The sequence below is a fragment of the Perognathus longimembris genome, chromosome 1 (assembly GCF_023159225.1).
Source record: "Perognathus longimembris pacificus isolate PPM17 chromosome 1, ASM2315922v1, whole genome shotgun sequence".
In the NCBI taxonomy this organism is placed as follows: Eukaryota; Metazoa; Chordata; class Mammalia; order Rodentia; family Heteromyidae; genus Perognathus; species Perognathus longimembris.
Window position 1 is genome coordinate 7,779,787 of NC_063161.1, and position 13,637 is coordinate 7,793,423.

Genomic DNA, 13,637 nt, shown 5'->3' on the forward strand with positions numbered 1-13,637 from the left:
GTTTTTTGTTTTTTCTTGCTCCAGGTTGGTGGCCTACCCCTCGAGCCACAGCTCACCTCTGGCTTTTTTTGGTGGCTTGTTGGAGATAAGAGTCTCTGCCTGCTTGGTCTGGTCTTGAACCTTGATCCTTAGCTCTCCGCTTCTTGAGGAAAAAAAATAAGGTCTTGCTTCCCACCGGGGCATGCGTCTCCACCTGGTTTCTATTTCCCGCCGTGGCTGAGGGGAAAGGCGCGCACCGCCGCGCCCAGCCTCTTCCTCGACGTAGGGCCTTCAGAGAAGTTTTTTCTCTCTGCCCCTTCTGGCCTGGATCCGTGATCCAGATCTCAGCTAGGACGACAGTGTGAACCAGGCCCAGCCATTGGCTGGGAAGAAACCCCGTGACACGTTTGCCTGGGCTGACTTTGAACTACGATCCTCTTGATCTCAGCCTTCGGAGTAGGTGGGGGTGACAGGATTGAGCCACTGTGTTTGGCAGTGTGTGTGTGTGTGTGTGTGTGTGTGTGCGTGCGTGGGTGTGTGTGTAAGAGAGACAGAGACAGAGAGAGAGAGTTCTGGGGCTTGCACTTAGGGCTTCGTGCTTGATCCTCAGAGCTCAGCCTCCTGAGTAGGCTAAGATTACAGACATTAGGCACCAGAGCCAAGATTGATTTTTTATTTTTTTTATTTTTGCCAGCCCCGGGGCTTGAACTCAGGGCCTGGGCGCCGTCCCTGGCTTCTTTTTGCCCAAGGCTAGCACTCTACCACTTGAGCCACAGCGCCGCTTCCGGCTTTTTCTATAGGTGTGGTGCTGGGGAATCGAACCCAGGGCCTCATGCGTGCTAGGCAAGCGCTCTACCACTAGGCCAAGGTTGAGTTTTATACATTTATTTTATATTGTTGTTAAAGCCACATAGTATTTACATCCATGGGAAAAGCACGTGAGCCATGAGTGAACCCCCCTCCTCCCCCCCCCCCACATCCTTTCTTTCTTTGTGCGGGCTCTGGGGCGATGACCTCAGGGCCTGGGCGCTGTCCTCGTGAGGCTCCAGGAGTCACCTCGAGCCGAGGGCCCTTCCGGAAGCCCGAGCGTGGGCCGCACACACGCGGCCTAGCTCTTTATCTCGTCGGGGTTCTGCCCGGGGTCCCCGGGAGAAAGGCGCAGAGGGATCGTTTCCTTGTGGGTAAGATGAGGAAACCGGTCGTTGCTCTGTTTGTTCTGGCAGGGGCCTGGAAGGCGGCGCCCCAAGAGCGCACCGGGCACCGGGCCACCCGCAGATCCTGCCCCCGGGAGCAGCCACAGCCAACTCCCCCCCCACACACCCCCCCCCCGCCTGGCCACGTCCAGAGTGCTGGAAGGTTCTCCTTCTGGGAGTGAAAAAGCCCAGCGAGAGCACGAAGCTCAAGCCTCAGCACTGGTGTGCGCACACGCGTGTGTGCGCGCGTGCACACACACGGAAAACGGGAGCTAATGGAAACGTTCAGTGGGAGGAAATGGGTTCAATAAATTGTACCACTGACAGATGATTTCAGGGCCGTTGAAATACGGTCCTGAAATATAGATCTGCGGGATTCCACATTTCCCAAGTGAACCCAGGTTAATAATTGCGTAGAAAGAAGAATGGCTGCAGTATGGATTCGTGGAAAACCTCCAGGACAGAGACGTGCCAGGAGAGCCAGGAGCTCTGTGCTGGCGGAGAAGCACGACCAGCTTTCCTTTTCTTCTTTTTGCCAGTCCTGGGGCTTGAACTCAGGGCCTGGGCACACTGTCCCTGGCTCCTTTTCACTCAAGGCCAGCACTCTACCACTCGAGCCACAGCGCCACTTCCGGCTTTTTCTACATATGTGGTGCTGGGGAATGGAACCCAGGGCTTCTTGCTAGGCAAGCCCTCTACCGCTGAGCCACCTTCCCAGCTCTGGTCTTTTCTTATTTAATACCAGGCGCTGCCTTTGGCACACTTGTCAGTCATGCGAGGAACAGAGAGGAAGAGCAAAGCGCCAGTCCTCGGTCCCTGCCCGCCCAGCCCCACTGCACGTTTTTGTGGGTGCCAGTCCTGGGTGCTGCCCTTTCCTTAGCGTCTTCACTGGGGCGGGTGCTCTTCCACTTGAGTTTTTGGCTTTCGTGGTGGTTCACTGGAGATCAGCGTCTCCAGGCTTTCCTTCCCAGGGCTGGCTTCAAACTCAGATCTCAGTCTCCTGAGTTGCTAGGATTAACAGGTGTGAGCCACACAGGCCCAGCCCTTCTGGATTCTTAATGGTCGCACATCCTTCTAGATCCTTTCTTTGAACCTACCACGTAGATTGCTTTTGAGTGTGCGTGCGTGCGTGTGTGTGTGTGGGGGTGGGTGGGTGTACAGCTTGAACTCAAGACCTTGTGCTCCTTCAGCTTATTTGTTCGCAGTAGGTGCTCTACCACTTGAACCAGAGCACCCGTCCAGCTTTTTGGAGACTCTTCTGCCTTGGCTGGCTTTCGAACTGCGGTCCTCCAGACCTCAGCCTCTTGAGTAGCTAGGGTTACAGGTGGGAGCCCTTAGTACCTGGCTCTATGTAGATTGCTTTTTGTTTGGTTTTGTTTTTGTTGCCAGTTCCTGGGGCTTGAACTCAGGGCCTGAGCACTGTCCCTGGCTTCTTTTTGCTCAAGGCTAGCACCCTACCATTTGAGCCACAGCGCCACTTCCGGCTTTTTCTATCTACGTGGTGCTGAGGAATCGAACCCAGGGCCTCATGTATACGAGGCGAGCACTCTACCACTAGGCCACATTCCCAGCCCCTGTAGATTGCTTTTTGAAAACGTCAATCATGGGTGAGGAAGAGGAGAGAGAGCGTCTCCCGGGGCAGCCTGGCATCGGAGGAGATGAGAAGCCGGGGGGCATTTTTATAGAGCCAGTGTCTCTTTTCCTGCGGTTTGGAAGCTGGGCTGGGCGAGGAGGCTGGCGGAGCTCCCCGTGTGTGGTTTGGGGTGGTGCTGGGGAGCCCTGAGGAGGGAGCCGGGGCCGGGGAGGGGCTGGGGATGCGGCGGGATGGACAGGCCCCGCCTTGCTCTGGGTACCTGGAGATGCAGGCTGAGGGAGATACTTGGACATCGGGCCAAAGTCCTCATTTATGGCCTCAGGGGAGTTAATGTGTAATATCCGGGGTATAAGCTGGACCTGAGGGGGGACCCTGAGCAGTGGCGTGGAGGACCAGCTTCGGGGAGCAGCCGCCATGCCGGTGAGGAGGGCTGGGGTGCGGGCGGGGTGCCTCAGTTTCCCCATCCACACTGCAAGGGTGTTGGGCAGTGGTCTCCACAGCCCTTAGCCTCCTGGTCTCACCCTCTCTCCTCATCCTAACAGTAGTGGCACTGATAATGGTAATGAATACTAACCGTGATAATGACTCGCTCTGTGGAGTCCTGGGGCTTGAACTCAGGGCTCGGGTGCTAACCCTGAGCTTGTTTTGCTCAGGGCCGGCGCGCTACCACCACTTCTAACTTTTCGCTGGTTAATGCAAGGTGGAATCCTCACCGATCTTCCTGTCCCGGCTGGCTCCGGAACTCACTGCTTTAGATCGCAGCCTCCTGCGCCACCAGGGCCCGACTTCTGCCGAGACCCTATCAAGCTGCCGGCTCAGGGGTGGGGGGGTGGGGTGTATGTAGCTCAGCATCCCCCAAAGCTCACCCCAAGTCCAGAGACGGAACTGCTAAGCCCAGCTCACGGCCCGCAAGGGGGCCGGGGGAGGGGGCGGCTCTGTCTTCTTCCGGTCCTTCCTGCCGTGCTTCCGTGGGGCTTGGACACGGGGGAGGGGGCGGGGAGGGAGGGGGGCTGGCGGAGAAGATGAGCCTGGGATGCGGAGACTCGCAAGGCACCTCTGGGATCGAGGAGGGATGGGATTCATGGCCTAAGGTGGTGAGGGCCGAATGGGACACAACGCGGGGCTTCGACGTCTCCCGTGGGCCTGCGTCCTTGTGTCCGGGCGTCTCCTTGTCTCCTCTTGGAAGAACATCCGTCAAATCGAGGGCCCCCTCGGGCCTGGTGCCGGTGGCTCAGGCCTCTCGTCCTGGCTGCTCGGGAGGCTGAGATCTGAGGATCGTGGTTCAAAGCCAGCCCCGGCAGGAAAGTCCGTGGGACTCTTATCTCCGCGTCACCTAAGAGCTGGAAATGGAGCCCTGGCTGAAGTGGTGGAGGGCTAGGCTTGCAAAAAAGACTCGGAGGGACAGCGCGCAGGCCCCACTCCAAGCTGTTCTCTTGTTGGGTGGGGGGGGGTGGAGAGCCGAGCAGAAAGGTCAGAGGGCGATGGGGGGGCACGATGGGAGGGCTCTGGCTCTCCCTGCAGGGCTGGGACGGGCGGGGGTGGCGTTTCCCAGCGGGCTCCCCTGGGTTTTCTCGGGCTCTTCAGTGGGGTGATTTGTGTTTTGGGGGGGGCAGTCCTGGGGCTTGAACTCAGGGCCTGAGCACCGTCCCTGGCTTCTTTTTTTGCTCAAGGCCAGCACTCTGCCACGTGAGCCACAGCGCCACTTCTGGCTTTTTTTCTACCTATGTGGTGCTGAGGAATCGAACCCAGGGCGTCATGCATGCGAGGCGAGCACTCCTGACACGAGGCCGTATTCCCGGCCGTATTCCAGTGGGGGTGATCTCTCTGTTGGCACAGGACAAACTGGAGATCACGAGCATGGACATGAAGCCGGGGACGACCCTGAAGCTCAAGGGCCGCATCGCCGATGGGGCCAGCAGGTCAGCCTGGCGGGCGAGGAAGGGGTGCCCAAGGCCCGGAGCGGGCAGGAGGCACCCCGAGATGCCCGGATGACCAGACACCACAGCCTGTCCATGCCCGCTCCTCCCTGACCCCCCTCTGAGACGGGGCTTGGTTGGGGGCCTCCAGCATCCTATCTGACAATGCCACGAGCTCCGTCCCTTGTCCCCAGTGGCCGCGGAGTGGGCAGGCCCACCTGAACATCTCACCTTACCCCCCCCCGCCCCCCACACCCCAACAGCTTCACCATTAACCTGGGCCAGAGCGCAGACAAGCTGGACCTGCATTTTAACCCGCGCTTCAACGAGTCCACCATTGTCTGCAATTCACTCAACGGCGGTAGCTGGGGACAAGAGCAAAGGGACGGTCACTTGTGCTTCAGCCCCGGGTCAGAGGTCAAGGTGAGGTCAAAGGGGATAGGGTGGGGAAAATACCAGAGGGCATTTGGGGAAGGTCGCACACCTGTGCCGGAACTAGTTTTGTTACAAGCTTCCTTCCGCTTTTTTTTTATTTTGGGGGCCAGTCCTGGGCTTGGACTCAGGGCCTGAGCACTGTCCCTGGCTTCTTCCCGCTCAAGGCTAGTACTCTGCCACTTGAGCCACAGCGCCGCTTCTGGCCGTTTTCTGTATATGTGGTGCTGGGGAATCGAACCTAGGGCCTCGTGTATCCGAGGCAGGCACTCTTGCCACTAGGCCATATCCCCAGCCCCAGCCCTTCCTTCCGCTTTTTTTTTGGTGCTGGTTGTGGAGCTTGAATTCAGGGCTTGGACCTCAGGCCTTGAGGTGTTTTTTTTTTTGTTTTTGCTCAAGGCTAGTGCCTTACTACTTGAGCCACGGCTCCATTTTTGGCTTTTTGCACATTAATTGGAAGCAAGTCCCATTGACTTTCCTTCCTAGGCTGGATTTGAACTGTGATCCACAGATCTTAAGCCTTTTTTTTTTTTTAATTTTCTTTTTGTTGGTCGTGGGGCTTGAACTCTGGGCCTGGATGCTATCCTAAAGCTCTTCAGCTCAAGGCTAGCGCTCTACCACTTGAGCCGCAGCGCCACTTCTTCAGGTTTCCCGGTGGTGCATTGGAGGCGAGAGTCTCACGGACTTTCCTGCCCAGCCTGGCTTTGAACCGCGGTCCTCAGATCCCAGCCTGCTGCGTAGCTAGGATGACATGGGAGGCACTGGCGTCCGGCAGATCTCGGGTTACAGGCTCGAGGTTGGCGCCATACCGCTCGCTCAAGCCACCCCTCCGTTCTCAGCTCTTCGCCGGTTAATCGGTGCTCAGGGTCCCTCCTGACCTTTCCCGCCCGGGCTGGGGTTGCGCTGGGATCCTCAGGGCCCGGCCTCCGGGGTGGAGGGGCGGGGGATTACAGCCAGAGACCTTGTCACCCTCCCTCCCGCTGCAGATTGCAGTGGCTTTCCAGGAAGACGGGTTCAAGGTGACCCTGCCCGACGGCCACCAGCTGACCTTCCCCAACCGGCTGGGACACGGCCACGTGAGCTACCTGGGCGTGAAGCACTTCCGCATCTCCTCCTTCAAGCTGGGCTGAGCGGTCACAACGCCTTGGAATCAAAGCCCCCCCACCCCGTCCCGCCCCCCGCAAGTCCTGGGCATGTCCCCCGTGACCGCCGCCTGTGGTTCCTTCTGTGACCCTGCCCTCCGGCCCCCAGGGCAAGAAGAAACCAGACAACCCACTCTGTATCTCTGTGTCGTCTCTGGGTGAGCGTTCTGCAGGCTTTTTTTTTTTTTTTTTTAATGCTCCTGGTATTTTCATGACACGTGGGGGAGGAAACTGAGGCACGAGGGCATAACCCTGACCGGTGGGGAATGCTCCCGAGTAGCCAGAAGCGGGGTCCCGCCTCCCTCGGCGGTGCGGCGGAGGGAGATGTGGGCTCCAGGCACCTGGGGCGAAGCTGTTCCAGGAACTGCAGATAAGCCCGCACCTGGGCACCCCGCTTATCGCGGGCATTCCAGCCGGGTTACTCATTACCTGGCCTGGGGCCCCCTCCCCGGGGCCCTGGGCTCTCCAAACTCCCAGGCGGGGGGCGGGGGGGGGAGAGGGCAGCTCAGCAGGGGGCAAGGCGGCCTGGGTTTGGGGGTGAGGGCAGCTTCTTGCCTGGCATCTTTTATCCAAACCCCCCCCCCATAAAACCAAAGGAGACCCCAGAGGCAGATCTGGGGTACAGAGGAAAAGAGGAAGAACAGGGCCACAGCTGGCTTTTCTCTGCACCCCAGACGCAGTGGGGCTGACGGGGAGGGGGGCAGTGGTGACCCCCCCCCCACCGCGGGGCAGGTGTCCCACTCCGCGCAGAGACAATGGCCTTGTGTGACTCGGGCTCCACCCTCCTCACCCCACAGGGCACAAAGGCCGCTCTGTGGGTCTGGGCCCTTCAGTGGGGGTGCACTGGGGTGGGGGTGGGGGGCTAAGGAAGGGCTACCGAGTTCAGAGTCAGTGTGTGTGTGTGTGGGGGGGGGGAGGTTGTGTGTGCCTGGTCATCGGGGGCCAGGACGCCCCATCCTCGTCCTCCCTCTCGTGCCGGAGGAGCCGAGGGTCTGGGGAAACTCGGGGTCTCCTATCTCCTGTCTGACAGGACCCAGCTGTTGGGGGGGGAAGCACGCTCGGCCCCCCCTCCCCCATCCCGCACCCACTCACACTTTGACCTCATCGTCCTCCTCCTCCTCGTCGGCAAACCGGAAGGCACCGGCCTGCACGGTGCGGGGTACAGGGGGGCTGCTGTCTGCCCGGGGCGCCCTCCACTCCTCATCCAGGCTCTCCCACGAGCCTCGAACTTGGGGCAGCACCCCCGCCAGCTCCCGCCGGGCGTCCATCTCTGTGTAGTGTCGGCCGCCCGGGCCGGCCCTCCAGCCGGCTGCCCGGTGCCCGCTGCCGCCCAGGGCCGCGCCGGGGGCCCCGCGGGGTCCTTCTCCTCCCGCCTGCCTGGCTCTGCCCTGGGCCACCCCGTTGGGGCAGTGTCCACGGGGCGAGGGGTTCGCAGACGGGGCTGGTGGGGGGTGGGGAGCCAGGGCCGGGAGGTTCGCGGCAGGGGCGGGGCCGGTGGGGCTCGTGGCGGGGTCTGGGGCGGCGGCGGCGGGAGCTTCCGAGAGGCTCATGACCCCCAGCAGCTCGCTGAGGAGCGAGGGCCCCAGGTCGAGGTCGAGGCGGAAGGACAGGAGGGAGTCCGAGCGCCGGAGCTCGGGCTCCGCCGGGAAGGCGCGCTCTCCGTCTCGGTCACGGTCACTGGGCTTTTCCAGGCGGGGCAGGCGGGAGATGGTACAGAACCCCGAGTCCAGGCCTAGAGGAGAGATGGGGAGGTCAGAGCTTGGACAAACCCCAGCTGTGGCCTCCGGGTCTCCCCCATCTTCCCAACATAGGAAGCCCCAGCGCCTCCTGTGGGATCTGGAGAACTGAGGGCTGCCTGACCCTGGTTCCCTCCGCAGACGAGGGGGGCTGGTTTGTGGGTGTCACTGGAAGGTTTCCGACAGGCCTTCCAGTCCGGCCGTCTAAGGGGACGGACGAAAGCAGGAGCGGAGCTCACCGCAAGACACGACCACCAGGGGGCAGCAGGGCCCCACGGTTCCCAGGCCGGTGGCCCGCAGGTGTGTTCATCAGTAACAGCACCGCCCGGCCCCGCACACGGAACCTCAGAGAAACTCGGCCGTGGGGCCGCGGACACCCAGGTCTCACCGTAACCCGAGCGGCCGTCGGTGGAGCCGGCAGGGCTGCCGTCGAAGCTGAGCTTGCCGACTACCAGGCTGTCGTAGGCGGCCTGGTTGAGCTGGGGCAGGGAGATGGCGTTCTTGATGATGGGGGAGACGGCGGGCGGAGCCGGCGAGGGGGCGGGGGGCGAGGCCATCCTCCGGGCGGGCACCCCTGCCCTGCGCACCTGCTGCAGCTTCCTGGCCAGGAAGCTGCGGGGCGAGCGGTGGGTCACCCCGCCGCCGCCCCCGCCGCCGTGGTTGCTGAGGAAGGAGGTGTCCCCGAACACGTCCCCACCCCGGCCCACGTGCATGGTGTGGCGGAAGTCCCCCAGCGGGGGGCTGATCATGTCCGCCGTCAGCCGCCTCTTGCCCTGCGCGCTGGACACCCAGCCCACGGGCGAGAGCTTGCCCAGGCTCATGGTGGGGGCTCCTGTGCCCCCCTGGGGGCCGGGCATGGACGCTGACTGCTCAGCGCGGCTGGTTCGGGGTCCCCCCCCCCACCGGGGGCTGGGGGGGAGAGGCAGGCGGAACCGGGAGCCCTCTGGGCTTCTCCCTCTGGATGAAGGCAGCGGGCCGAGGTTGCCCCTCGGGTCTGCCGGAATGCCGAGGTTCCGTGGGCCGGTTCCACGGGCCGGGGGGGGGCCCCCCTCCAGGCCCCGCTGCCAGCCCCGGTGTTCAAATGAATGAGGGCGTCTGTCCAGAAGCAGAGAAGGCAGGAGGTGGGCCCCAAAGCCGGCCGCTTCTGTCCGGCCGGCCGGGTGGAGGAGACCTGGAGGGAGGAAGGAGGGCTGTGTGAGGCTGAGAATAAACAAGGACTCCCGACAGCTCGGCAGAGACCGACTGCGCAGACGCAGGCCGCTAGGGAGGGCCCGCGTGGAAGTTTAGAAAGTTCAAGAATAGCCAGGAGCTGATGGCAACCGAAACCAGAATTTGCTGCCGCTCACACTTGTAATCCCAGCTACGCTGGAGGCTGAGAGCTGAGGATCGCAGTTCAAAGCCAGCCAGGGAAGAAAAGTCCATGACACTCTTATCTCCAATTAACCACCAGAAAGCTGGAAGTGGAGCTAGGGCTCAAGGGGTAGAGCACCAACCTTGAGCACACAGGGTCAGGCACAGCGCCCAAGCCTTGAGGTCAAGCCCCAGTATTAGCATGGGGAAAAAAATAGAAAAACAAAGCATTGTTTGCCTTTAAGCTTACTGACAGAGGGACTCATCTCACGCACATTGTGTATGTGTGTGTGCACGCATGTGTGCACCTGCTGGTACCGGAGCTTGAACTCAGGGCCTAGGCGCTGTCCCTTAGCTCTCTGCTCAAGGCTAGTGTTCTACCACTTGAGCCACAGCTCCACTTCTGGCTTGTGGGTGGCCAGCTGGAGGCAGGAGTCTGAGGGACTTTCCCACCCAGGCTGGCTTTGGACCGTGATCTCAGGTCTCAGCCTCCTGAGCTGGTAGGATTCCAGGTGTGAGTGGCCTCACGCCTATCTTGGTTGGTGAATGATCAATGAGGAAGGGCTGTCCCCAACCCAGCACCTTGGTGCCATAATTCTGCCTGAGGCTACTCAGTAACCAGAAAGCAGGGCCCCTAGCCTAGTTGGGGACCTGGAGCCCAGGGACTGGCCCCCCAGGAACAAGGTCCCTTTTCTCCTCCGGGGGTTGAAATCGCTTCCCCAAGGCAGAAGCCAGGAGGGAGAGGGCACGGCCACGGACGGACGAGGCTCCGGCCTGCAGGGTGCTTGCTGGAAGAGGAAGAGGAGCGCGTGGTGCAGTGGTTTTTTTTCCAGCTGCTTCCAGAAGCAAGCCTGGGAAGACTCGAGGCTCCGAGAAGGCCCTCAGGAAAAGGCTTTATCGGCCTGTCAAGTTGATGTAGGAGCTGCGGTTGGGGAGCGCATCCCCCGTCCACTCTCTTCCTTCCTGACCCCCCCCACTTCCTGACCCCACCTGTCTCTAAGCATCCCTCCATGTGTGCCGGATTCCGAGGGGGGCTGGGGGGCTCCCAGGAGCCTCCAGGCACACTTCCGGTTCTCCTATGGCCCAGAAGGAGACAAGCCAGTGGAAGGTCGCACTGAGAGCTAGTTGTGACTTGAACTCGGGGCCTCTGACTCGGGGGGGGGGTTCCCTGCCCCCTCCCCTAGCACCCCGCCGGGGACCAGGCTGTGATAACCTTCCTGCCCAAGGACCCCTTTCTGCGGGGCAGCTAGGCCGGGGGCCCCCAAGGCATGACCGCTGATAAGAGCTGATACCCAAGAACGCCCCACGTGGATCTGAGTCTCAACTATCTCCCCCCCACACCCCAAATCTCCAAGCATAAAAATCTTAATACTTGACGGGTCTGATGTTATTTGAAATTCAAAACAGGTTAAATAACAAGATAAAAAACAAAGGAAGCGGGAGAACAAAAGCTTGCTTTGTCTTCCAACCACATTCTCTCCCATGGCTACCCTCTGCCCCCCCCCCTCGGGGGGGGGGGAAGCTTCTGAATCATCTAGCCCGGCACTGGGGCATGGCACAGATGCCCTTCCTCCAGCGTCGCTGGCCAGCCGTGACATGACCTCATCGGATGCGCCCCCAGTCGGCGAGGCGGCCCGGGATGGGGCCTGGCCCGTTTCTCAGCGAGGGCTGAGGTTCCACGGGAACAGACTCATCCAAGGTCCTGCGGCAGGTCTGGCGTTGGGGCCAGGATTCCCTGCTCCTCGGAGGTGAAGATTAAATCTCTTGTAGGGGCCCCGTAGCTCACGCCTGTAGTCCCAGCTACTCAGGAAACTGAGATCGGAGGAGGATCCAGGTTCAAAGACAACCTGGGCAGAAAAGTCTATGAGACTCTTAGCTCCAAATAACCACCCCAAAAAAAGGCAGAAGTGGAGGTGTGGCTCAAGCAGTAGAGCACCGGTTTTGAGTGAAAGAGCCGAGTGAGAGTGCAAAGGCCCTGAGTTGAAACCCCAGCCCCTGCGCACGCACAAACAAACAAAACGAGGAATAAATCCCAGTCCCGACAACATAGTAGCACACACCTGTAATCCTTGCCAAGCCCGGGCAAAGACAGCAAGAGACCCCGTCTCAAAAACATGGCTCCTAGGGGGGAACTTGCCTTGTTAAGTCTGAGGCCCTAAGTTCAAGCCCTGGTACCTCAGAAAAAGATGAGTCTCTGGGGGGTGGGGCAGGCAGATCAGGTGTGGGTGTGGGTGGAGGGGGTAGGGAATCAGCCGCAGGGCCACGCCCACCTTCAACCCCACCCCAACTCTGAAAGCTGCAGGCCTCCTGGCTAAAGGGCTCCCCGCAGGCCCACCCCAAGGGTAAAGGGCCTGGGAGGGCGGGGGAGGGAGGTGTGCAACCTCAGTGCAGCCGGGGGTTCAAATCTAACACCTCTACCCACCCTAATACCATCCGTTCCAGGGACCGCTGACAGCCACCACCAGACACAGGGCATTGCGGCCCCCAGGCCTGGCCCGCCCAGCCCCCGGGGTCAGCAGGCGCTGGGGTCAGGGTGCAGGTCTCCCCAGCCCTGACACCACCCCCTGGGAGGCCCGGGGCGCTGGATTCCTGCCAGCCAGCGGGAGAGCCTCGCAGGGCCAGGGGCGGGGAGCTTGCCGGCCGCCCGGCACTGGGGTGGGCAGGCCTGGGGCGCAGGTGTGTGCGGACACGTGTGCCCCCAGCGGCCTTCTATTTGCCCCGTGGAGGGCAGCCAGGGCCTGGCCACGTGGGCAGAGCTCCACGCGGTGCCGGCAATGACGGCAAGGGCGAGTTTTGGGGGGGCTGGGGGGGGGTCCCTGTGAAAGGCTTCAGGGTGGGGGGACCAGGGCCAGCGCTCGAGGAGGGCAAGGTGGGGGTGGGTTCACCCCGCAGGCTGCTCCCCCAGCAGGGAGGTATGGGCCTGAAGGCCTGGGCCTCCTCCCCATCCCATCCTGCAGGGTCGGGGACACCGCCCCTGGGCTGCCCGCCGGCTTAGGTTAGGGGGTTCCCCAAACCTCCTCCGACTAGATCTCAGCTCCTCAGGGAAGCCCCCCCAAACCCCAGCCACTTCAAAGCGTAAAAGAGGGACCCTGAGGCTGAGGGGAGGGTTGGGGGCTGCGGGACGGGGGGGGGGGCCGAGGGAGGGGGGAGCAGAACTGGGGTCCGTTTGCGTTGTTATTTTTAGAGACGGGGGTCTCGCTGGCCTTGAACTGGCAATGCCCCTTCCACTTGGGGTCCCGCGTGCTGGGATTACAGACACCCCTCCCAGGACCCGGCCAGCACCGCTCGTTACCCCGTTACCCCGGCGAGGGGCCGGGGCGCCGCTCGCTGCCTCAGTTTCCCCACTTTAGAAACTGGGCTTCAAACTCTGCGCGCTGCACAGCCCAGGCCCGGACCGAGGGCGCGGCGGGCGGCGGGCGGCGGGCGGCGGGAGGGAAGCGGGGCCCGGAGGGGCCCGGAGGGGGTCGGGCCGGGCCGGACGGCGGCCTGGCCCGAGGGGACCGGACGGGATGACCTCACCCGGGCTCGGGCCTGGAATGCGGCGGCCGGGAGGGGGCGGCGGCCGGGCATCTGCCAGGGGGCCCCCCCCCACGGCCCGCCGCCTCCTCCCCTCCCGTCCCCTCGGGGCGCCCGCCGCGATCCGCACCGGGGTGGGGGCTGGGGGGGCCCCCCCGCGCGCCTCCGCCCCGCCCGGCCTCCCCAGGGCTCCGCGTTGGCACCGCGCTCCCCGTCCCGCGCCCGCCCCGTCCCGCGCCCGCCCCGCGGCCCCCCCCCCCCCGCTACCTGCTCTCCGCGGGGTCCGGGCGGGGGTCCCGTGGGGTCCCGTGGGGTCCCGTGGGGAGGGCGCGGTGGCAGCGCGGGCGCGTCCCGGCGCGCAGCCCCAGAGTCGCCGGGCCGGTCTGCGCCGCCCTGGCCGCGGGCTGGGCGCCTGGCGGGGCGGGGCGGGGCGGGGCGAGGGCTGAGGACGCCCCCAGCCCCCCTCCCGGCCGGCCTTCCCCGCCCCCCTCGGCCTCCCGCGCGTCCTCGTGGGGTCCCCGTCCTCCCGCAGGGCTCCGGGGGTGGTGGGGTCCCTGCGCTCCCACCCGGGGGGGGGGACGTCCTCCCGCAGGGCTCCCTGGGGGGGTCGCCCTTGGGTCCCCACCGTTCCCCGCAGGACCCTCGAGTTGGGAGCCGGCCTCAGAGGCTCTGGGGTCGGCCACACTGGGCCACGCCTGGCCACATGCAGTGTGGTGGTCAAGGTGGATCCCCAGCCGGGGTTCCTTTTCCTCTTTGGGCCCTACTGAGCCTCCCCGTGA

General features: G+C 63.0%; 2 protein-coding genes across 2 annotated transcripts; one reads left to right on the forward strand and one right to left on the reverse strand.

Moving 5' to 3' along the window:
• Positions 1–2,804: 2,804 nt before the first annotated feature.
• Positions 2,805–13,247, reverse strand: Cdc42ep1 (CDC42 effector protein 1). The gene is made up of 4 exons (XM_048355829.1): positions 13,126–13,247; positions 8,381–9,163; positions 7,345–7,988; positions 2,805–2,815 (listed from the first exon to the last, which is right to left on the reverse strand). Exons 2-3 carry the CDS (start codon positions 8,847–8,849, stop codon positions 7,345–7,347), a joined length of 1,113 nt encoding a protein of 370 aa, XP_048211786.1. The 5' UTR covers positions 8,850–9,163; positions 13,126–13,247; the 3' UTR covers positions 2,805–2,815.
• Lgals2 (galectin 2) lies at positions 3,110–6,269 on the forward strand. The gene is made up of 4 exons (XM_048355863.1): positions 3,110–3,186; positions 4,603–4,685; positions 4,946–5,105; positions 6,101–6,269. The coding sequence occupies exons 1-4, from the start codon at positions 3,181–3,183 to the stop codon at positions 6,242–6,244; spliced, it is 393 nt and encodes a 130-aa protein (XP_048211820.1). The 5' UTR covers positions 3,110–3,180; the 3' UTR covers positions 6,245–6,269.
• Positions 13,248–13,637: the final 390 nt, after the last annotated feature.